The following is a 22,831-nucleotide window of genomic DNA, read 5'->3' on the forward strand; positions in this document are numbered from 1 at the left end:
TAGTTTCCCAAATTCAATTTCGATTCCAGTTCAACAAACTGCGGGACCGATTCTTATCCGATTCTAGTTCAAGTCTGAATCGTGGGAGCCCCTAGTACCATCTGTTAGTTTTACTAAATGACCAATGGAAAATAAAATCCCAAAGGCCCATCGTCAATCTTATTCGATCCTTCTTCCTTTGTGATGAATTCAACAATATCTAACTCGTCCACAATCACAACAACCTTTATTAACTAGCAATGCATCAAATTTAAATATGCGTTTGATAAAACTGAAATTTGAAGTATGAATATATTAAATTATTGAATTGTTAAGTTATAAAATCGTAATATTTGAGCATATTTTGCATTGGGTGATAAATAAATAGGTTATTACTTTTTTTTGGAGTAAAATTTTTCTAAAAAATTAAGTGTCACTTAATTAATTAAGATGTTCTATTTTTAGTTATCAAACATGTCTGAATATGTAAATATCTGAATCCATTAAATTTAAGTACTGAATTAGATTATTAAATATGGCTTAAGTTACTTCTTTTTCCCATAAACCTCCCATTTTGATTGTTAATTGACAACCTTATTTCTCCCTAATTGTAATATCAATTCCAACACGTGCATGTAATAATTTGTATGACAAATTTAGAATAGTATGCAATTAGAGAAATTTAGCTAATGGTGACTTACGAAATGGCAAGGGGGAGCTTCCAATGGGGATGATTGAGTGGATTTTGCCTTCAATTTACACCATCTAGGAGGAGAATCAGCACATGTTTGACAAGGTTGGCAGTTCAGGGGCAGGATGTTGGCCCTCCTCTCGCACCCCTTTCCTCTACTCCTCCTCCTATATGGTGTTAAATCTTTTCAAATCATATGCACTACTAAGGATAAGGAAGGACTCTTAGAGTGCTCCCTAATGCTAGATTTAAGGTTCGAATTACGAATTTAACGTTGGAGGTGGAAATGGTATGAGAAGAGGTGAGAGGTTTAAAAAAAAAAAGAGAAAGTGAATCTTAATATCATGTTAATTTAAGTCGTTAACAAACATCAAAAGAGACAAGTGTATTTATTAAAAGTGGAGGAGGCATGTCTAATTATCATACGTCTTCATCCCCCTAGCCAAGGTTTTCAAAATGATCATCATCTTTTGGTAATTATCCCAAAACATACTCTCTTTTAAAACACACGCCTCTCTCATAAATGGGCACACATATTTATGTGCTCTTTTATACTTTTAGTTTTCCGTTTTCTTTTTCTACCACTCAATGCAAATTAAAATGCTTGAGAAAAATAAGAGAATGCACATTAAAATTAAAAATATCAAAACAACGATGATGTTCATAGGACGAAAAAATAAAGGGAAATTTTGAAAAATAGGAATGGAAAGAATGTTTTTGCATTAGGGGAGTGTAACTTTTGTAAAATTTAAAAATGGATCGTGATACACTATTCATGAAATATAATAATAAATTTCTTGTTGATTGACTAAAATATTTTTGTCTAAGTATGTGCATATACAAATACTTGCATGTACTCATATGCACATTTAAGCATATACTTGTATGTTTTTGTATATATTAATTTCTTATTAAGGTGCATTTTTATAAACACTAGATTCATGTGTGTACACATAGTCATATATATATGTGCACAGTCTCCTTCGCATATGTGCATAGCTGTCAATTGATATGTACACATTTTGATGTACGTTGATTAAAGTTTACAATTTTTGTTCATTAAAATACACATTGGTATTGAATAAATAAAAATGCACACTGCTATGTGGATAATTTAGTCATTTAACAATGAATTCATCAATTATTTTATTCTAACCAAAACCCATTCTCCTTATAAATAATAAATCTTCCCATTCCCATTTTTTTTTTCATAATTTTCCAAAATTAAAATACAGCTGTATTTGCCTTCTTTTTCCATAAATGATAAAAATCCTTTACTCTTCAATATTCACCATAGAGGTTTAAAGAGGAAACAAGAGCCTTCTCTCTTTTTCCCTCTAATCCATTTCAACCACTGAAAACCACCATTTTCTTGAAGTCATTACTTACTACCAAAAAAATCTGATCTTTATCCCATTCCAGATAGAAGTACGTCAACCCTTTTCTTCCTCATCCAGTCTTAAGGTGAAAAAGGCTAAATTTAGATTGGTTTTGGTGGTCGATTTTGGTAGCTTCAAAGATTACAAGTACTGAACAGTGGGACTTGCTAGTTCATCCTACCAACCCATCGAAACAATTTTTAAATATTACCATTTATTTTGTCTGAATCCATAGCAAGGTCCCCACCGAAAAAAGGCCCTTTGACTAAAGAAGTTATAGGTGGATAGCAGCTTTGGGGGAGGTAGGAAGCAGTTAGAGAAGAAACTGGGAAAGAGTAATGGCTAATCTAACAGAAATCCAACAAACAATTGCAAAAAATGACTGCCTAAATGATAGTAATACTAGTTTTAACAATACCAAAAACAACAATAAGTCTGACAAGGATTTTGTAGAGAGAGAAGCACGAGAACAAAGAGAAGGAGGAGGGGAGCAAGATATGGCTCCGATAGGGGGAAACCCAATTCACAGATCTTCTTCTAGGCCACAGTTGGATGTCAGTGGTGCTGCAATTCAGGGGAATTTTGAGGAGAGGGACCCAACAATTCTTTTGCCTAATCAGTCTGATGATATATCCCATTTGGCTCTGGATATTGGAGGTCCATTTTTGAGCTTTATTGTTTGTTTGGACCAAGAATAGCACCTTTTATTATTTCTTTTTGTCTATTTTGGCATTGCTTTTTCTGTATTCTGTAAAGGGTTTTTGTTGGTGAAGTTTAGCTGTTTTAGTACCTGTTTCTTTGTTTTTTCTGATTCTCCTTTTGTTTCCTTCAAAATGGCGTTTTTGGTCTTTATTGTGTCACTAATGTGGTTTAATTGGTTAATTGTTGATTAATTGTAAAGTTTTATTTTTGTGAATTTCATGGGGTGGTGGAGATAGGATTTCTATTGCTGGTTGTCTCTGCCTCTGTTTAAATTATCCTGTTTGATTTCATTCTGCACTCTGAGTCTGCACCAGATGATGAATGCGGTTAAACCTTTATGACTGACTACTTCTACCAAGTTTGATGTTACTGTTGAAAAACTATGTGATAGAATTGTTTAAAACAGTTGTCTCTGCAATGCCATTGAAATGTTTACTCTTGTAGAACTCTTTTTGATTGATACTCTTATCACTGTTGTCTTCTTCTGTTAGTCATGACATGCTGTGTTGTTTAAGCCCATTTAGTTTGCAAGAAATGTTAAATGTGGTCATTGTTGTATTTGCTCTCTATGTTGAAGTTTGTTAATTTGAATTGTTTTGCTGCAGGATCTCTAATCAAGTTGGTTTATTTTTCAAGACATGAGGATCGTCCAGTCAATGACAGGATAAAGAAGACGATCAAGGAGAGATTAGGAATCTCTAATGGTAACAGAAGAAGTTACCCTGTCCTTGGGGGGCGACTCCATTTTGTGAAGTTTGAGACAAACAAGATTAACCAATGCTTGGACTTTATCTCATCCAAGCAACTTCATTGCGGAGGTACATTTTTCCCATGTTCAATTTGCAAATTTCTTATTTGCAACGATGGCGTCAATTCATATCGGTATTTGGACGTGTACGCTTCAGTTTTTCATCCCCTTATAACTAAGGATCTTGGTTATTTTTTTTTGCACATCTCTTCTCACCCTGTTTTCGAAATGGATAGGTATGGATGCTCACCTTTGGCATTCGGGAGTCTCAAATGAGAATGCAGTAATTAAGGTGAATTCATGTTCATTTTACTCCATCTGCGAATATATACAACTGACATATTGAAACATGTTCACTTTACTCCAGCTGCAAACGTATGCAACTAGCATACTGAAACATAGCAAGTGAACTTGAAATGATGAAACAGTGTAGATATCATCTTAAATCAAGTATATAATGCAGTGTCAAAATATTAGTTCCACCAATTATGCCATCTAGAGAATACAATAGCACATACACGCAAGTGATTTTGCTTTTCCTTCTGGTCTATTTTGCAGAGATTGGTATTTTGTTGTTTAGCTATCAATCAAATCATTTAGTTCAAAACTCAATGAAATTGTTAAGTTCAAAACTTGTTTACCTGATTAAATTACATCCTAAAGTTTGACCAGGTCATTAATGTTATGGTTAGCATGTACTAGAATGTGCTATATCAACTAACTAGTTGGATTGGTGAGAAGGCTACAGGTGGTGGGGCATACAAGTATGCTGATCTCTTTAAGGAAAGGCTTGGAGTCAGCATAGAGAAAGAAGACGAAATGAATTGTCTGGTGGCTGGTGCAAATTTTTTGCTTAAGGTGCGATCAGAACTCAGCAAGCTTTCATTGAGCCCTTGAGATGTTTATCCCTGAATAATGCACATACAGATAGTTAATTGTTGTAATAATATGCATGCAGAGCATTTCTTTTGGCTAGTAATTAGTGCCAGCTTAACTATTTTTAGACTAGTTTCTCATAGCATGAGACAGGAACCCAACTCTGCAGTAAATTGCAAGTGCACATTTTGGTCATGGACCATTGTCATCTTTACTGTTTTTAGCTTAATTGCTTCTGACAATATTAGTAAATTTTAAAAATTATGGGTGTATACTTGTGCATTTTTTTTGTCCCTCCTTTTTGTAGAGCTAAAAGATTACTAATGCTCTTTTTTTAAGAATGTGGAGAGGGTAAATATGCTGTTTGTACTTCTATCTGTAGATACTCGAAAAAAGAGTACGAAGCTTTTCACATGCAATATTTTCTGGATGAGGATCCACCATTCATAGCCACCAATTTTATGTTCTGCAATTATCTGCACTTCGTGGAGCTTGATTACTAATTGTTAGGATGTAATCACGTTATTGCCAAAGGCATGCTATCTGCTCCTTATCTCTTAATTCTGTTTGTGTCTTCGGCCTAGGTATCTTCTGAGGATATAAACTCAAAGCATTATGATTGATGTGCTCCTTTTGCATGTGATAGCGTAACAAATAAAGTCTAAACAAAATAGTTTTCCAGTTTTACGTGAGACTCAACCAGGCTGTATGGATTTAGTCTCTTAACAATTTGGTGAGCTAAAATGGCAATAGTCTTGAAAAGAGAATGAAATAACTTATTCTGCCCTCTGTTTGTTGATTTCAATGATCATACCATGTAACTGGACTCGGTCTTGATAGGCAATTCGTCATGAAGCTTTCACTCATATGGAGGGTCACAAAGCATTTGTGCAGATAGACCAAAATGATCTGTTTCCTTATCTTCTTGTCAATGTTGGATCTGGTGTCAGTATAATAAAGGTATTATTCCTACTCTTCTTCACTTGATTTTGAGGTTGAATTTAGGGTCGAACAAGTATTAAACTTATAATATTGATTTCAGGTTGACGGTGATGGAAAGTTTCAGCGGGTTAGTGGAACGAATGTTGGTGGTGGTACCTACTGGGGATTGGGAAAACTGTTAACAAAATGCAATAGGTGATGATTGTCTCCAATATATATTGATTCGGTACCCAGCTTAACTTATACTTATTTTCTAATTATTAGTCTTAACTAATCTCCAGCTTTGATGAACTGCTTGAGCTGAGTCAAAGAGGTGATAATAGAACCATTGACATGCTTGTTGGGGACATTTATGGTGGAATGGATTATTCAAAGGTACAGTTTGTTTCAAAACCATGTTTAACTCCGCACATTACGATTCCATGCATGGGTTTTTGGCTGTCTAAAGAATAAATTGAGCGTATCTTTGGATGGTTAATGACATTCACACTCCAAAAAAAGCTTCTGGTGTTCCTTGGGTACTTAGTTTTGATTGAATGCATGAAACTATCCTTCTTGGGTACTAAATTAAGTATTGCAATTGTGGCCAGTCATTGAAGTTTGGTGATGGTGGTGGCTCTCTTTTAATATTCAATATGTAGTGCTTTAGATCAAAATTGAACCATATTCCTGAAACTTGCAATATTAAGGAGCATCTGAGTATGGGTAATCCACTATATTGAAGGATAAACTTAAAAAAAAAAAATTCAATTGTTCTTGATTATTGAGTTTTTTTGTTATAATTTTTTTCTTGTGAAAGTATTTGGAGTTAATTTAGTGTTTCTTTCTTTTCTTTAGAATTTGCAGTTAAGTAAAGATTAGAATATGTACTATGTACTGAGTTAGATTTTGTGAAGTTTGGCGATCTTCGTTTGGAGGGGGTAGTAATTTACACTGTAATTGGTGGCTATAGTTGGCGATATTTGAATGCATTGAGGCTAAATAAAAATCCTGGGGCTGGTTTAGGCTTTAAGCAACACTGAGAGATTACAATGAAAAAGAGATTATTAGGGATAGAAGGCTATGTTGAGTTGCCATCCATGAGGAAAGATGAGTGTAATTTGGCAAAGCAACGTCCATGAATTTGGGACATGAGCAAGCGGCAGATGAAACATGATGAGCGGCTGATGGCAAAGGGTAATTTTGGGAACTCAAGGAATGAAATACAATGTTCGGAATGCCAGCAAATAACATTGCCTTTTGAGAAATATGTCAATGCAGATATATAGTAACAGCTTTCTTGAATATGATCTCTTTTAAAATTTCTTTTATGTTAAGTTGACTGGTCTCTTATGTCTTATTTTGAAGATTGGTCTTTCAGCATCAACAATTGCTTCTAGTTTCGGCAAGGCAATTTCTGATAATAAGGATCTTGAAGACTACAGATCTGAAGATATTTCTTTGTCCCTCCTCCGAATGATTTCATATAACATTGGCCAGGTCAGTTCCAAGGCTGCAGGTTAAATTATACTTCAATAGTATACCTTCCCGTTAAGAATACTTTGCAAAGGTAGTTTTCTAAAATTTTTCTATTTTATTGGATTTTGAGTGGGAGCAGAAACTAATAGCATGCTGTACTGTGTAAACTAGTTTCAGGGAACTTAATTTTTACTTGTCTTCGTTCATCAAATAGGAATTGTTACTTCATCTTTACTAACAATCTTGTTTCTCAACTAGAGAGTTTGTAAATGAGGACAGAGAAATGTGCAATGTTGTTTGCACTTTCAGGAATAATGTTGAAGAAGGAAATAATTTCTCGCAACTTAAAGATTGATGAATCAACTCTTTCCACGTCACAAAACTATTATCTTGCTGCAAAATTGATATGCGGAGTAGTTTTTGTACACTAATTACATAGAACAAGTTCAGTGGTCGAAGCTTCAAGATATACAGAGCCTCAGGTTGTGAGGTTAGATGGATGCCCAAAAGGAAAGAAAGAGCTTGAGAGGCAGCAAATGAAAAATTGCGGACTTTGATTGACAGAGTGAAACAATTGAACTTTAGGAGTAGACAACCCTGTATTAGTGCTTTGTTTACCTTTATATGTATCATCATGTACTATGCTGCTTTGACAAGTCTATGACACTCCTGCAGTGTTTGATGACTGATGTTTTACCTACTCTTGCCGTTGAAACATCATTATATCCTCACTGCTTTATTGTGGTTGTAGTTTGTGTGTAGGATTCTGCCTTTAATTGTAAAAGATATTAAGTTCAGAAGCAACAACCTATTAGCAACTCTAGAAAATTGTAATATCATAGTGAGTCTTCTGACTCTGTAATTAATTCTTTACGTACTTTAATTGCTAATATGTCTTCTCCATTTATTATATGTAAAAGTCTGATGGAAAATGATCTTGGTTTTGAACACTTATAGCAGTTGGCTTATCTCGCCAAATACTTATTCACTTATAATTTGCTACTTACCTGCTTATTTTCTTTCTCTTGTGAAGTTCTTGCTTATTGTGACATGTCTCTCTTAAGCTCTGCCATCATATTCTTGGTCTTTACGAGTATAATTCTGGATGTCCATCTGACCCACAGTTTCTTTTCTGTAGATATCATATCTGAATGCATTGCGCTTTGGACTTAAAAGGATTTTTTTTGGTGGATTTTTCATAAGGGGCCATGCTTATACTATGGACACGATCTCATTTGCTGTGCAATTCTGGTAACTGAGGATATATGTAAACTGTCTAAAGAATATGATAACAAGTACTAATATTTTGTTTACTGTAAACCATGCAGTTCACGTTTATTCAGTTTGTTCTTCTTTTCAATGTTTGATTCTTGTTCATGTTATTTTTTAATACATTATTTCATTCCCTCCTGGTTTGGTTATTAGGTCGAAGGGAACATCACAAGCTATGTTTTTGCGACATGAAGGGTTTCTTGGAGCTTTAGGTGCATTTATGAGCTATGAAAAGCATGGTTTAGACGACCTGATGGTTCATCAGCTGGTAGAAAGGTTCCCGATGGGTGCACCATATATTGGAGGCAATGTTCATGGGCCACCCCTGGGAGATTTGAATGAGAAGGCAAGTGTTTGGTTGATGCCTAGGTTGAATATATAGCTACCTACTGATCCTATGTACTTTGGTTTCAGCTCATATTCAAGAGTGAGTTTGGCGTTGAATCATGTAATATACCATGTTTGATTGGTTTCCTGGCTTTTGTTTTCTGCAAATATAACAAATGTTTCAATTTCCTTCTTGTATTAGTTTGATATGATCTATATTCCAGAGAATTTATGTCTGGTTCTATTTTCATAAATGGGTTTCAAATGAGATACTTCAGTTTCCATGTGTTGGTGTTACTAGACTTGCACATACAAGTTGCATGAAAAGTGATCTTCTGATCAGAAATGGCCTACCTGCTGTGTTTGTCATCCTACTTTTTCCTTTCTCTTTTGTGATATTCTCATAATTATTCTCCTGCCATCTTTTCTGATAATCTTTTGAATGATCATGGCATAGAATATATCCCCTGTGGAGCTAGCTGGGACCATGTGTCATGGGAAAGATGCTGGAATCCAATTTTTTAATAAGCAGACAAGGTCTAAAATGTCCATTTAACTGCGTCATAGTCTGCCATGTTCTTTGTAATTGATCTCTCTTCACTTAGTGTAACAGGATGTCTAGTGTTTCTTGATGTTTCACTTTGGTTAGTAACCTGGAGTTAATGCCAACTATGAAAATTACTTTTGTGAATTAGTTCTTAAGGCAATACTGTAGACTTCAAGGTGTCTGTTTCTTGAGTTTCCATGTTATTACTGTCACTCCTTCCAGATTCCAGATTAGAGACCACAAATTTTTCCTTGTTCAGAAACCTTGATGGTTTTGGTAGCAAGCATGCATATGGGATTTTGTTTTATTCTCTTCTTGTAGTACCGTGTTTCTGCAGCAATATTATTTCTTATTTTTTCTTGAGCAAATGAAAACATGGGACTTGAAATTAATGTTTATGGTGTACTGTATCTACTGTGCCTGTGTTGGTTTTGTGGGCTATGTTAAAGAAAATATGTGAATTTTTTTGTAGATCTCTTGGATGGAAAAGTTCATTCTGAAGGGAACTGAAATTACAGCTCCTGTTCCAATGGCTCCCCCTGGAACTACCGGCCTTGGAGGCTTTGAAGTTCCATCATCCCGAGGGGGTATCTTGCGACCAGATGCAAGTAAATTAAATGTTGGCGTTCTCCACCTGGTGCCAACTTTGGAGGTATTTCCACTTTTGGCAGACCCGAAAATGTAAGCAGATTTTTCAAAATTTGTTGCTTTTGCTGCAAATTTTATTCGAGTTTAGTTCTAGACTCTGTTATGGGCTACTCAGTTTCTCAGGAAGTGAAATAGGACCTCCAGGTTCTAAAATCGTGTCGTATTATCTCACATTGTTGGTTTCTTTTTCTTTTACTTGCTTATTAATTTTGTAATTTGGTGGTTAATTTCAACTGACTTCTTTCCTTGAGAGGAGATATCTTTTTCTTGGAACTAGTTTGGACTCAACTCTCTATTTTCATGTCATGGTTTATTTATTGGCTAAGGTTTAGGAAAATACCAACTGTTACCTACTGGTAGTTTTGCAATGTGTTGTCCACAGCCGTCTCGGTAACAGTGTGCACATGATGTTTCCATAATTTTCATTTCCTTCGCCCCTCTGCCCAACCTTCTCAACTCATTGTTTCTTAGGAATCGATTGAACTAGTATAAGCATGTGTGACTTATTTGTAAAGGTTAGTTACTGTAGTAGTATCTTTAATAGCTAATGTTGTGCATATTTGCAGGTATGAGCCAAACACAATAGATCTCTCAGACCCTGGTGAACTAGAGTGAGCTCACACCATCAGCATGCTTAATTGAAAAGTCTATGCTCTATAAGTCTTTCTAGGATTTTGGAGTCTTCACTATTCAATTATGTGTTTTCCTGTAGGTACTGGTTCACTGTGCTGTCAGGGCATTTGCCAGACCTTGTTGACAAGGTGAACAACCTACATTTTTGTTCTATTGTCTTCCTTCCCCCATATTAAAGCTGCTTCTTGTGATAAATGAAAAGAAAATGAATACTCATCTGAGAACAGATTCATCTTTAAACATGTTGAATTAGTATTTAATATAATTGTTTGATATTCAACCTTAACAGGCCAACAGCAAGTTTTCTTTTTACTTTTACTATTGGTATATAAGAAAGTGAATGGAACATATATTAGCCTGGGCACTTGTTGATTTAGTAGGCCACGGGAGAGCAAGTAATTCTCTCTGGAATTTAAACATTTGAAGGACACAATAATATGTCTCTTCAGTTTTCAGAACTTTCTGTCCTATTAGAAGCTATAAATATATTTATTGGTCAGTGGTATCATTCCCATAAGCAACAATTCTTTGGTGCCCCTGTCAATGGTGCCTAATTTTGTTTGCCCTGGTAAGGAGTAATTGATGCAAATTACATAGTATAATCTGCCAATGACATTCTTGGGGAGCTTTTGGGCTCAAAAAGAAATGAGAACGGGAAGTAATCTTGGCCATAAGAGATGGACTCAGAAAGATCAATTTTTGAGTTTCAGTTCTTTTTCTCTCTCTCTCTCTCCCCATACCTCTTTAGGTTTTGTGTATGCCTTACTTTCAGTTGGAATTTCTTAAAAGGAAAATTAAAGAGTTGGTTGCATGAGATTGAAATTTGTTTCTTTTTTTGCCTAGTATTGTCATACTTTGTTTGTAATTACCAACAACTGAAGCCCTTGTTAGCAAAATCAACCTGTAATCTTGATGTGGAATTCACAGGCAGTGGCAAGTGAAGGTGGTACAGATGATGCTAAAAGAAGGGGTGATGCATTTGCTCGCGCATTTTCTGCTCATTTAGCAAGGTACTTTCATATTTCCATGTACTTTGAATGTTCATTGCTTCATTCTCTTGTAAATTAGATCCTAGATGAGAGGTTTGGGTAACAATATTGGCAACTTGTTTTTGTTCTACTATAATTGCATTGGTAGAAGAACTTTCAGTTGGTCGCATGTTCTTTGGTTCAAGAGTGGAATGAGCCCATCCAGCACGTTGGTCGTCTGAATACTACTGCTAGTTACTAAACTGCTTACACTCGTGTTGATACTAAAGACTCCCTGCATCCTTAACACCATCTCTCTCTCTCTCTCTCTCTCTCTCTCTCTCTCTCTCTCTCATGCACGATGTTAGTAGTGTTTTTGGTTCAGTATCGACATGTGCATATACAGTAGTAGACAGATCTTATTTATTTAATCCCTCATCTACAAGTTTCTGTCTGTTTTCTTTATATGTTACTTTTTGGCTCTTTATGTTCTTCAAGAACTGGTGCTTGTTGTACTAACCATTTTTCTCTGTGTATACTCATGCAAACTGATTTCTATTCTATGGTTTAATTAAGGTGGCTATGGAGAATTCTGCCGTAAGGAATGTAGTTAAAAAAAAAATTGGGATGAAGTCAAGCTGTTGCAAAGTCTTTATTTAGTTTCCATAGTTTTGACCTCCCAAAACTTTAACTACCAAATTATTGACGAAGTAGAAGAGTCCCCTTTTGGTGTAATGCCCCTTTTTGTTATCCCCAGGATGTCCTTACTACTCTTATGAACTTCACATTCCTACCTTTCTCAAGCTCCACCTTATCCAGTATTCCTTTCCACAGCGCCTATATGTCAAATTTTATATTTCAGGAACGTAATGTTTTTTACTTTTGCATTTTATTTTGGCATCCGTATTGTGCTACTTATTTTACAGTGTCTACATGTCGGGCATGCAACTTTTTCTAGTACTGGACTGTTGTAACCATCATCATTTGGATTGTTTTTTTTAGGTTGATGGAGGAGCCTGCTGCTTATGGAAAATTGGGGCTTGCAAACCTTTTAGAATTAAGGGAAGAGTGCTTGAGAGAATTTCATTTTTTTGATGCCTACAGGAGCATAAAACAGAGGTGGGCTTTTGCTGAAATATATTGATTTGAACTTGAGCCACGCTCATTGTGTCACTTTACCAGTACACAATCTTCATACCTTCTACATAATCCTTCTAATAAAACTTAAGGAATTTAGCTGTTACTCTTTAATTCATTTATTCGGCTACACTCGGTGCTTAAGTCCTGCCTCATTAGCTGTCCTACAAGCTTGGTTATTTTGCCTGTGCAATCTCTCCTGTCAACTCCCATTTTTGTACTTGCAGGGAGAATGAAGCGTCACTTGCTGTTTTACCTGATCTGCTTATGGAGATTGATAGTATGGATGAGGTATCTTTTATTTAATGAAATTGCTGTTTTCGCTACTCAGTGTTTTGGGGTTTGAATAACTATACTACAAATTTCTTTTCCTGTTTCTGGAATTGTGTATTTCAAGACAATGACGGAAAAGAAAATAAGGATCTTTGGAGGGATAAGAAATTAATAGCTCATATTGTCCTTTAAAACTATATTTTGATTTGAGTATTTAAGTTTCTACCATTTCAAATGGTTCAGCTGTTAGATAAGTTTGTTTTTCAAACCAATGGCACAGCCAAGGTTTTAGAATATTTTTGCTGGTGATATACAAGATTATGCATTATGCACTAGATGGAAGCTTTATATGTACATTAGGGGTGGTGAAATTTAACTTTGGAAGGATATCACCAGAATTGTTCATTTTCTGTTATGGGAAAGAGAACATAATCGTAACATCCATATCTTTTGCCACCAACACTAGATCCGCCCATGCCTTTAACCTATTTTTTAAGTTTGGCAAATCATAATGATTCAAAATCTATTTGACATCTATTATGAGACTTGCTTTTGCTTAGTGCATCCAAAGGTGTAGCTGAACAATGAGGACTGTAATTTTATGTACCATTTGCACATTAGTTACATTAGTTTCTGTTGACTAGCGCCAAATTTTTGGATAAAGCTGTCAAAAATTTACTATCTTGAAACATCCCTCTAATCTTTTCTCCAATTTCCTCATTTTCTTTTTTCTTGCAGGAAACAAGACTGCTTAAACTTGTTGAAGGTGTCCTAGCTGCAAACATCTTTGACTGGGGCTCTCGTGCTTGTGTTGATCTTTATCACAAAGGAACTATCATCGAAATATACAGAATGAGCCGCAACAAGATGCAAAGACCTTGGCGGGCAAGTATTATGAAAACTTTCTTACAGAAACTACTCAAAATAGATATTGAAGACATTCAATAATCTATTTTAGAAAGGAAATTTGCTGTATTATGAGATTTCAACTCACTGGCTTTCCAGGTTGACAATTTTGATGCTTTCAAAGAGAGAATGCTAGGCTTTGGAGACAAAAAGCCTTACCAACATAAAAGAGCTTTGCTCTTTGTAGACAATTCAGGTGCTGATATCATTCTTGGAATGCTTCCCCTAGCAAGGGAGCTTCTCCGTCGTGGAACTGAAGTAAGTTTTTTTTAGGTGTTGGAGGTATTTTTCAAATATGTTAGTTTACCTGTAGATTTCAAGAAGCCTTATCCTGGTCGTTTGCATGGTAGTTGTGGCTTGGAAATTGCTTTTCTTTACCATGTTGAGAAAATCGCCTGTTTTCATTTTTATGTTATGGATTAGTTAATGAGAACATTTTTGCAGGTTGTGCTGGTAGCAAATTCCCTTCCAGCATTGAATGATGTTACTGCAATGGAATTACCAGATATTGTTGCCGAGGCTGCTAAGGTATGTATTGTGCTTAAGAACCTCTAATTGTTTATCAGGAAGTATTCTCTCGCTTCAAAAGGTTTCTGAATTTATTCAGCAACTCATTTACCTCTTGCTGCTACAAAAACAAGTGCTTCCACTTATTTCGGACTACTGACTAACTGAAATTTCCGTATGGAGACCTGTTACGGAAAATGGAACTATTCTTTACTTGTTGGACTTCTGGACCTAAATTTCTTGTTGAATGATGTATTCTCTTTCTTTGTATTCCAAAGTGGTGGTGGACTTTTTTAACTGCAGAATAGGTGTCAGAAAGAAAAAAGGTATTGTAGATAATTATTGGATTCTAGAATCAATATATTCTCTATTTGCACACTCATTTCTAGAACCCTCTCTCTTTCTCTCGAATGAACTTTTAGTTTAAGGCATTTCGCTTTGAGCTATAATTGGGTAGTGGTTGGTCTGATTAAATATGTCTTGATTTGTTCCTAGTACGTTCATTTTGATCTATCAATTTTTCTCTGCTTCATGTTGCCTCTCCCATCTGTTGATCAAGCTTTTTCTAGGATTTTCTTCCTTTTACATACCCTTTCTCTTCTGAAAATTTTCTGATGGTTGACAATTTTCTTACAGCATTGTGACATTCTCCGGAGGGCTGCTGAAGCAGGTGGCCTACTTGTGGATGCTATGATCAATATTCAAGATGGTTCCATAGATAGTTCATCTTCTGTTCCTTTGATGGTGGTTGAGAATGGATGTGGAAGCCCATGCATCGACTTGAGACAAGTTAGCTCAGAGTTGGCTGCTGCAGCCAAAGAGGCTGATTTGGTATGATGTTTCCCCAACTTTGTGTTCTTTTTAATTCGACCATGTTATCATCTTGGAAGAAACAGGCAAAAGAGGAAAGTACGATTTAGAACCTTTGTGTGTTTGTTTAAATAGTACACCATTTTATTGAGTGGGGTGTGGGGGCTGATGGGTTGGAAAGTTGTTCATGACCTAAACAATTTCAGCCAATGGAAAATCAAAACTTTTGAATTTTCATATCAGCTCTAGAATACTTAATAGTCTTAAGGACTACCCCTAGCCCAGGTCTAGTTCTGCCTTTGTTTTCTATGACTCTTTCTTAATTTGTCTGCCTATTTCTTTGTTGAACTTGGGGCAACTGAGCAATTCTTTGGAAACATGTATTTAGTAAAGGTTAAATGTAATGCTTTCATCAATTCTTTAAGCTTGTTTTCCTGCAGGTAATCTTGGAGGGCATGGGACGATCGTTACATACAAATTTCAATGCAAAGTTCAGATGTGATGCTCTTAAGGTAGGATTGTTCTATTCCACAATATTCTTGTGACACATAAAAAATATTGCTCATTTTAGACTTGACTTGCTAATAGTGAATTGATGATTGCAAAATAATTGTGCTCCTCTGAATTAAGCAATAGCATTCATGCACTCAACTAGTAGTTCATGGAGATCTTGTTCTACTTGACCTATTGAGGATGCTTTCTATCTGAAGGACAGTAATGGTAAAAAGCAGCTTTCTCAATTATATACTTAATGCAACATCTGATGCCCTCTCCAGTGGTATCATGATGCCTCTGTTAACTTCATTTTGTGTCACTTAACTCCTTCTTGGACAAAAATGTTAAAGAGTTTCAAATTTGATTTTTTCTCATTTTTTTTTCCTTTTTCATTTCATATATTGTCTTTCCTTCCTCCAGAAATCTCTCACCTTTCACCCTTCATTTTTCTCCCACTACTCGTTTGGTTCTGCTTTTATATCCTCATCTCTTCCCCAGGCTCCAAGTGATGTAAATAGTTTTCACTCACGACATTGAATGGATTCTACCCTTTAATCATTGAACTTTTTATCTGTTGCTCTCATGTACATTGCTTATATGTATATACAACTACAAAACAAGTACATCTTTGATATGGTTGTTTAACTACTGAATAGATTTCATGTTTCAAGAAATAATCGTTAGCTTGTCAGTTTTGTCCTAAAAGGTAACGATAGTTATAACGACGTGCCTATATTGACATTGGGCAAATACCAGAGGCAGATTGGGGTTTACTAAACTGAACTTGTCATCTAATGACTTCAATTTCATGTTGCAGCTTGCCATGGTGAAGAATCAACGGTTGGCCGAAAAGTTAATCAAAGGGAGCATATACGACTGTGTCTGCAGATTTGAACCAGCTAGTTGAAAGCTACACTGATGCATCTTACCAGTGGAAAAGAGAACTCCTCTGAGTGCAGCATCTTGGATTTGATTCCATATCTTCAAACTGGGGATTGGGATTTGTTGATGAAATACCTATAGAGCAACCAAAAGTGCCTTAGGAAGTGAATTAATGTTCTGAGTTTTGGGCATCCATACTAGTGCCTCAAAACCTGTACAGCTTGGAAATGTAGAGCAGAAGTATTCATCAAATGACAAGGACTTGATGTGATAATTAAATAGATAACATTTCTGAAATCAAGTCAGGAGATTCTATGCTTGTTTCTCCCTTGACATGATAAGTCATGCAACATTCTTGTAAGAAAGTTGATGCGGCCAATCTTAATATCCTTTTAAAAGGACTTTTCTTGCGAGTGCCGATTGGGTACTAGTTAGTACATCGAATGCCCCGTTTGGAACCTTTGTGTTTTAGGAGTTTGTCTAAAATTTTATTGTAGTACACTGTAGAAGTTTTTGGAAAAATTTTTTAAGGTGAAAAACTTTTTTTTCCTATTCTTTTTCTCTTTCTCTTTGTTTTTCTTTCTTTCCTTTTTCTTTTCTTTCCTCTCTTCTTCTTCTTCTTTCCCCTGTAGTACACGGACTGCACACACTGAAAATGCCTAGACCCACCTTCCCGTTACCCCCTCTCCACCTCAAGAAACTCCTTCGCTCCTTTCTTCATCAGTAATTGTCACCAAGCAACAGACTCCTAACCATCTCCGCCTCTCCCAATCTCCACCACCGCTCCAGCACCCATTTTCCCACCCCCATTACCATCACCGGCGCTGCCATTGCCAGCCACTTTCTCTTGCACCACCCCTTTTCCTTGAGACGCTTCTGCGCCTCCTCCTCCCCTCCCGATGATGATTTATCAGCAACAGAGAAGGACCTCTGCCTTGTTCAAAAATTTTTTTTTTTTTTCTCTTCCCCTCTTCTCCCTCTCTACTCCCCTTCACCCTCCCCCTCTTCCTCCCGAAGCCAGAGAACCAGCGGTGGGGAGTGCACAAAATTTTTTTTTTTGCTGTTTCTCTCCCCCTCTCCTCCTCTTTCCTACTCTCCTCCCCTTCCCTCTCCCCCTTTGCCCAATCCGGTCGCGTGACCAGATCGCAGATGTGGTCTGGTACCGCGACCAGATCGCAGCTGGGGGAAGGGGGAGGGTGGCCAGGGAGGGGAGGGGGAGAGGGGAGGGAAGGAGAGGGGGAGGGGAAGAGGGAAAGGGAGAGGGAGAAAGGAAGGGGAAAAAAAAAAAGGAAGGCCGGCGGTGGTGGCCGGCGGCGGAGGTGGTGGTCGGCAACGGAAGTGGTAGCCGGCGATGAGTTGTGGTGGATGGGGTGGGGGAGAAAGAAGAAGAAAAGAGGAAATTTTTTGTGTATTAGTTTTGAAGTGTATAGGTTAAAAAATTTGATAAGTTTTTTTGGATTCCCGTAGCTAAAGTTGTTAAAAAAATTAGTAGCTTCAAAATTTGGCAAAACACCAAGGTTCCAAAGAGACCCTTTTTTTATCTAAATGTACGAACCTACATCTAATGCTCTGCTGCAGTGAGACACTGTTCATATTTTGATTAGTGCAATTTCAAGTGTTTTTGAGATATTTGATCGTTTGCTTCTACTTAAGGCATTTCAATGTGCTTTTTAAAGCTCAAGGAAATCAGCTAGCAGGAGAAATCCTAATTTAGCAATAGAGCAGAAATTCCGAAAAACAAAAAAGGGGTTTAGAGAGGTCCAAGATACTTTTCTAATACTTTGGATAATCTATAATTCATCAAAGATGGGTTTTGATTTTCTGGACCTGTAAGTTGCATGTTTTATCAGATCATATATAGAGTAAACTAATTGTTAGTGTAAATTCTTTTCTGCAGTTGCAAGTTTGGACTCCAGATTTCCGTCAGGAATATTTCAAGTAGATAATGTATAAATTTGATTACCTTTTAGAAATTATTTATAAAATTTTGAGAACCTCAGAGTGCAAGTTGGGCATTTGGTCTAGTGGTATGATTCTCGCTTTGGGTGCGAGAGGTCCCGAGTTCGATTCTCGGAATGCCCCTTTGGATAATTCACACAACTCCTGTCCACGCAAACAAGAGCGAAACCTTTTATCTTCATCTTATTGTTTCATTTTTCCCCTTTTCTAATCGGAATCCTCTTTCTTTTTTTGGATTGATACGCTATAGAGTATGGAGTGCAGTAGCCATTACAAAAAACAGCAAGACCTTTCCTTTTACTTTTTTTTTTTCCCTTTTATTTGAAATCCCTTTTTCCCCCCTTAATTAGAAGCCAAACAGGTTATGTACGTATTGCCTTCTTCCTTTTTCAATTTAGAAACTATAAATCTTAGTAACTTATAAATGGCCAAGGGGATAGTTTCACAAACCTCTCCTGAGGTATATGACAATTGTAGGAAACTACCCTCTAATTTTAAATATTACAATTACACCCCCTCTTTCCAGGTTTTGAATAGCACAAAAATCCAATTTGATGATGCATGCCAAATATAGCCTATAAATATTCTAAAATGACCTCTATAAGCTCTGTAAACAAACTAAGAATGGCATGAGAAAAAAACTTCGTATAATCTTGTTTTTAAAGAAGAGTTACAATAGGCTTCTCTACAACATCAAGCATATTCAGCACAAACAATATTTTCAAGCAATTAGTTACCTTTCATAATTGAATAAACAAACAAACAATTATATTAAAAAATCATCATATTTACTAACAAATAAAAACTAAATTTTCTAGGATAGAGGGGGCATTTTTCTATTAAATTTTCAACTTTTAAAGTCTACCCTGCTTTTGATTTGTCATAATTGGAACCAGAATCTCAACATTTGGTGTTGTTGGAAGGAAAAAGCTGAGAGAGAATGAGAAAAAAGGTAGTGGTTTTGGAGCCTAATCGTACAGTTCTATTACAATGACACTTTATTTACGAAAAACGAGTACAGACTTGACTAAGGGATTTTGAGATTTTAGGTTGACCAAGTTAAATATGGAAAAGGGAATAAAGAAACTTAAAACAAGAAAGTGTGAGTGCCTTCTCTTTTACTTTTTCTTTTGTATTTTTGTATTTAAGCATAGAATAATTTTAAGAGTATGGTAGTCATTTAAACTACCAAGGGAAGTAACATAATTTTTGAAATAAGAAAGGAATTACTTGCATTTGTCATAAACCGTAGGGGAGGTTTGTGAAATTATCTTGCAACCTAGAGAAGCCATAGAAGTTAGCTACTTATAAATGAAAGAGAGAGCGGATAGAAGAAATTCAAAAAGAATTTTTTTTTTTTTTTAATGAGGAAGCCATGAAAGTTAGCTACTAATATCTTTTTTTCCTATTCCAAATGGGAAGTTATAAAAGTTAACTACATATTAGCTACTTCTAAACAACGGAGAGATAATAGCTGAAAGAAATTCAAGAAATTGTATTTTCTCTCCTAATTGGATATTATAAAAGTTAACTACTCATATACCACATTTTCTTTTTTAATAAATATTAGTTACTAACAAACAATATCTTTTCTTTTTCTAATAAAAGTAAGCTACTTACAAACAATGGAATGACAATGGAGAAGAAATTCAAGTAATTGTTCATACTATGATTTAATGTAATACGAAAAAGAGTTTATATCATAACTCAATCTAATGTGGACAAAAGAGAGTAACTTGTAATTTTCATCCTATACTCACTTAATTCCTCGTGATGGAGAAACATCAAAACTAAAACCACTCCTTATATTTGCAGTTTATTATAGTAATATTATTGAGAGTAAAGTAAATTAACCATTTGGAATGAGTTTTTCTCGTATAACCAGATTAGATTCGGAATGAGGAGACGATACTTTGTAAATTATTTTACTTATTTGTGCAATTCATTTCTCTAATATTTTAATAAAGAATGCTAATGTGGTTATCATTTTTCATTTCTACTAGATTACTGGAGGCCTCAGGCATTGCTTGAAAATGCCCTGAGTTTGGTTTGGTTTGTTTGGTTACTATTCATTATAAATGAAGTTTTTAATATACATGATGGTACGTATTTTCAAAAATAAACTTTTGGATGAAGAAACCGATAAATTGTAATTTGTTAAAAAATGTTTTTAGTATAACTATTGGATTTTGTATTTTGGAGGACCTCACTTTAATTTTACTAGAGTTGATTCTAACATTAGAGAGATTGCCATAGTTTTGTTTTGATCCTAAGCTATAAGTAAGATGAAGATGCAGCAAAACTATATAGATAGTTTGGTTTTATAAATATTTAAGTGTTATTGCTTATCATAATATTCCTCAATAGGAGGTAGATATAACCAGTGACAGACGCAAAATTTTGACTTAGGAGAATCTTGAGGAATATTATGATATATCATAACACTAAAACATTTATGGCAAGGGATTAAAACAATAGGTGAATAGACATTCAGAAAATGATAAAAGATCTTAACAAATAAAGTACACAAATTTACAATGAAAATTCAATAGATGATAATTAACAAATAAATATTTTTAATAATAAAAGACACCATATAAAATAAAATATAAAATTAGACTTTCCACTATTTCATATCAATACGAGGCTTATGAAATTGTGCTCATTGCTCTTTCACTTGATCAAATATATCTAATATTGAATTAGCATCAATTTCTTGAACTATTCCTCTCTCAATATATGTGATCAATAAATGGGCAAGAAAATCAAATTTGGGAGGTATCCTTATTTTGTTGTTTTATAACTTGAAATATTTCATAAGTTTGACTATGAAAGATAAAATTAACTCACAGGCGGCCAAAATCATACAAAAATTAACTAAATTCTATAAATCATATTAAGGCTATGCAAATTAGTACTAAATTTTTAAGATACAAATTAAAAGTAAGAATAATTGATAAATTAATTATCAAAAACTTCTAAATGACAAACTTAGAATAAATATAAATGTACAAAAAATTAATGATTATGAATCAAAATATATTTAAAGGAATTGTAAAGGGGAAAAAATTAGACTTACCTTTAAGGAAAAGTGGATGTTTGAGATTAGTTGAAGGAAATTGGGAAAAATCAAAATGTTGATGCATGGTTGATCAAGAAATTTGTTGGCTTCAGAAGTTGGCTTCTAACTCATAAATAATGCATGGTTGTTCTCTTTTTTTGTTTTTTATTTCACATAGATGATGTATAAATAGAATTTTTGCCGTTGTTGAATTTTCTCTAATATTTTCATTTGTATCCTATTTGTATAAAGTTTTCCTAACATTAATTGATATAAAGAAACTACCTTAACAAAGAAACTAAAATTTTGTTACCTTACATTATAAGGAAACTAGAGTTTGTTTATTGTGAGACACTTTTTAATCTAAGGAAACTAGAATTATTTTATTTTAGAACATTCTTTTTAAGGAGAAATTAAAGGAAATTAACACTTTTTAATCTAAGGAAACTATAGCTCTTTTTATTCTAGGACACTCTTTGTAAGGAGAAACTAAAGGATATTAACAACCTAACTAATGATAAATATGTTTTTTTTGGGGGGGGGGGGGGTGAGGGAGGGCAAATTGATAAAGTTCTAGTTTAAAACTAAAACTTTAAATGTAATTTTTTGGAAAGTTTGGGGGTCGGCTACCTCTACCCATCCAACCTTATATCTATCATTGGATTAATATAATTATAGTAGATGTTAGCGAAGTGGCATAGACCGAGGAATGAATGGGAATTGCCGGTAGGATGCAATGGGCACTAGCTGTGGGTTCTAGTTTCCAAGCACGTCCTTCCAAAAGAAAGGCTCCCGGGCGAGGTGCATCTCCTAATCATAAAATCAACTTCCAAAGTAGTCTAAGATAGGGAAATGAAAAAGATGTGCTTGTTTTGTTTGAATGGTGAACTAAAAACCTAGAGTTCATTTGTTTCATGTATTAACTTAGCAGCAAAAAAATTTTGTATACCTTGTTCATGGGTTTGAAGAGTTTTGATAGCATGCATTGTATTTGTACCATTAGTGATTGTTTAGGTACAACACAGTAGAATAACAATTAGCTAAATTTGACATGATAAACTATCTAAAACATGTAAATGCATATATCGTAGCATCTCCCTCATGTTGCTTACACGAATTGAAAGGAAAGTAATAGTGAAGTTAAAATATATCTTAGAGGACATGATACATATATTTTATGTAATTTAACTTTCACAGGAATGTCATATATAAAGAAAACATTGAATTCTAAAGTTAACTGTACGAAGAGAAACACTTGATGAAGTCAATACTTGACTTGAACTATTTTTTAAAAATAATTTGGAGATCTCACAATTGTTTTTTGGTTTGTAACAACTATAATGATTCTTTAGGGAAAGGAAAGAAAGGTATCAACTAGCAGTATCCAATATGAAATTTTTTTTCATTAATGGTTAGAATTTGGTCTTTCATAGTTATGTAAAGATTTGAGAAAATAATAAATAGTATAATAAAGAGAGACATGTTTAGAATATTGGCCAACTTGAATTAGATATCTAATTTAAGATGCATGATGCACATCAACTATTTATTTGATATTAAGTTTCTTAGTCAATATGAAAATTCACCTAGTGAGTTTTCCAACGACTTCACTATAGGCATGGTCTTTAAGA

General features: G+C 34.9%; 1 protein-coding gene and 1 non-coding gene across 2 annotated transcripts; both read left to right on the forward strand.

Moving 5' to 3' along the window:
- The first annotated feature begins 1,896 nt into the window (after window positions 1-1,896).
- Window positions 1,897-16,617, forward strand: LOC140006053 (pantothenate kinase 2-like). Its single transcript, XM_072047670.1, has 22 exons — window positions 1,897-2,706; window positions 3,357-3,569; window positions 3,736-3,791; window positions 4,241-4,357; window positions 5,216-5,335; window positions 5,418-5,512; window positions 5,599-5,692; window positions 6,665-6,796; window positions 7,914-8,026; window positions 8,201-8,393; window positions 9,394-9,602; window positions 10,136-10,180; window positions 10,282-10,330; window positions 11,130-11,212; window positions 12,173-12,289; window positions 12,535-12,598; window positions 13,319-13,465; window positions 13,586-13,744; window positions 13,931-14,014; window positions 14,630-14,824; window positions 15,244-15,315; window positions 16,116-16,617. Exons 1-22 carry the CDS (start codon window positions 2,388-2,390, stop codon window positions 16,203-16,205), a joined length of 2,766 nt encoding a protein of 921 aa, XP_071903771.1. The 5' UTR covers window positions 1,897-2,387; the 3' UTR covers window positions 16,206-16,617.
- Window positions 16,618-18,190: 1,573 nt separating this feature from the next.
- Window positions 18,191-18,262, forward strand: TRNAP-UGG (transfer RNA proline (anticodon UGG)). The gene has a single exon. It is a non-coding gene; the product is annotated as a tRNA-Pro (tRNA).
- The last annotated feature ends 4,569 nt before the right edge of the window (window positions 18,263-22,831 follow it).

Source organism: Coffea arabica, chromosome 4e (assembly GCF_036785885.1).
Source record: "Coffea arabica cultivar ET-39 chromosome 4e, Coffea Arabica ET-39 HiFi, whole genome shotgun sequence".
Taxonomy (NCBI): domain Eukaryota; kingdom Viridiplantae; phylum Streptophyta; class Magnoliopsida; order Gentianales; family Rubiaceae; genus Coffea; species Coffea arabica.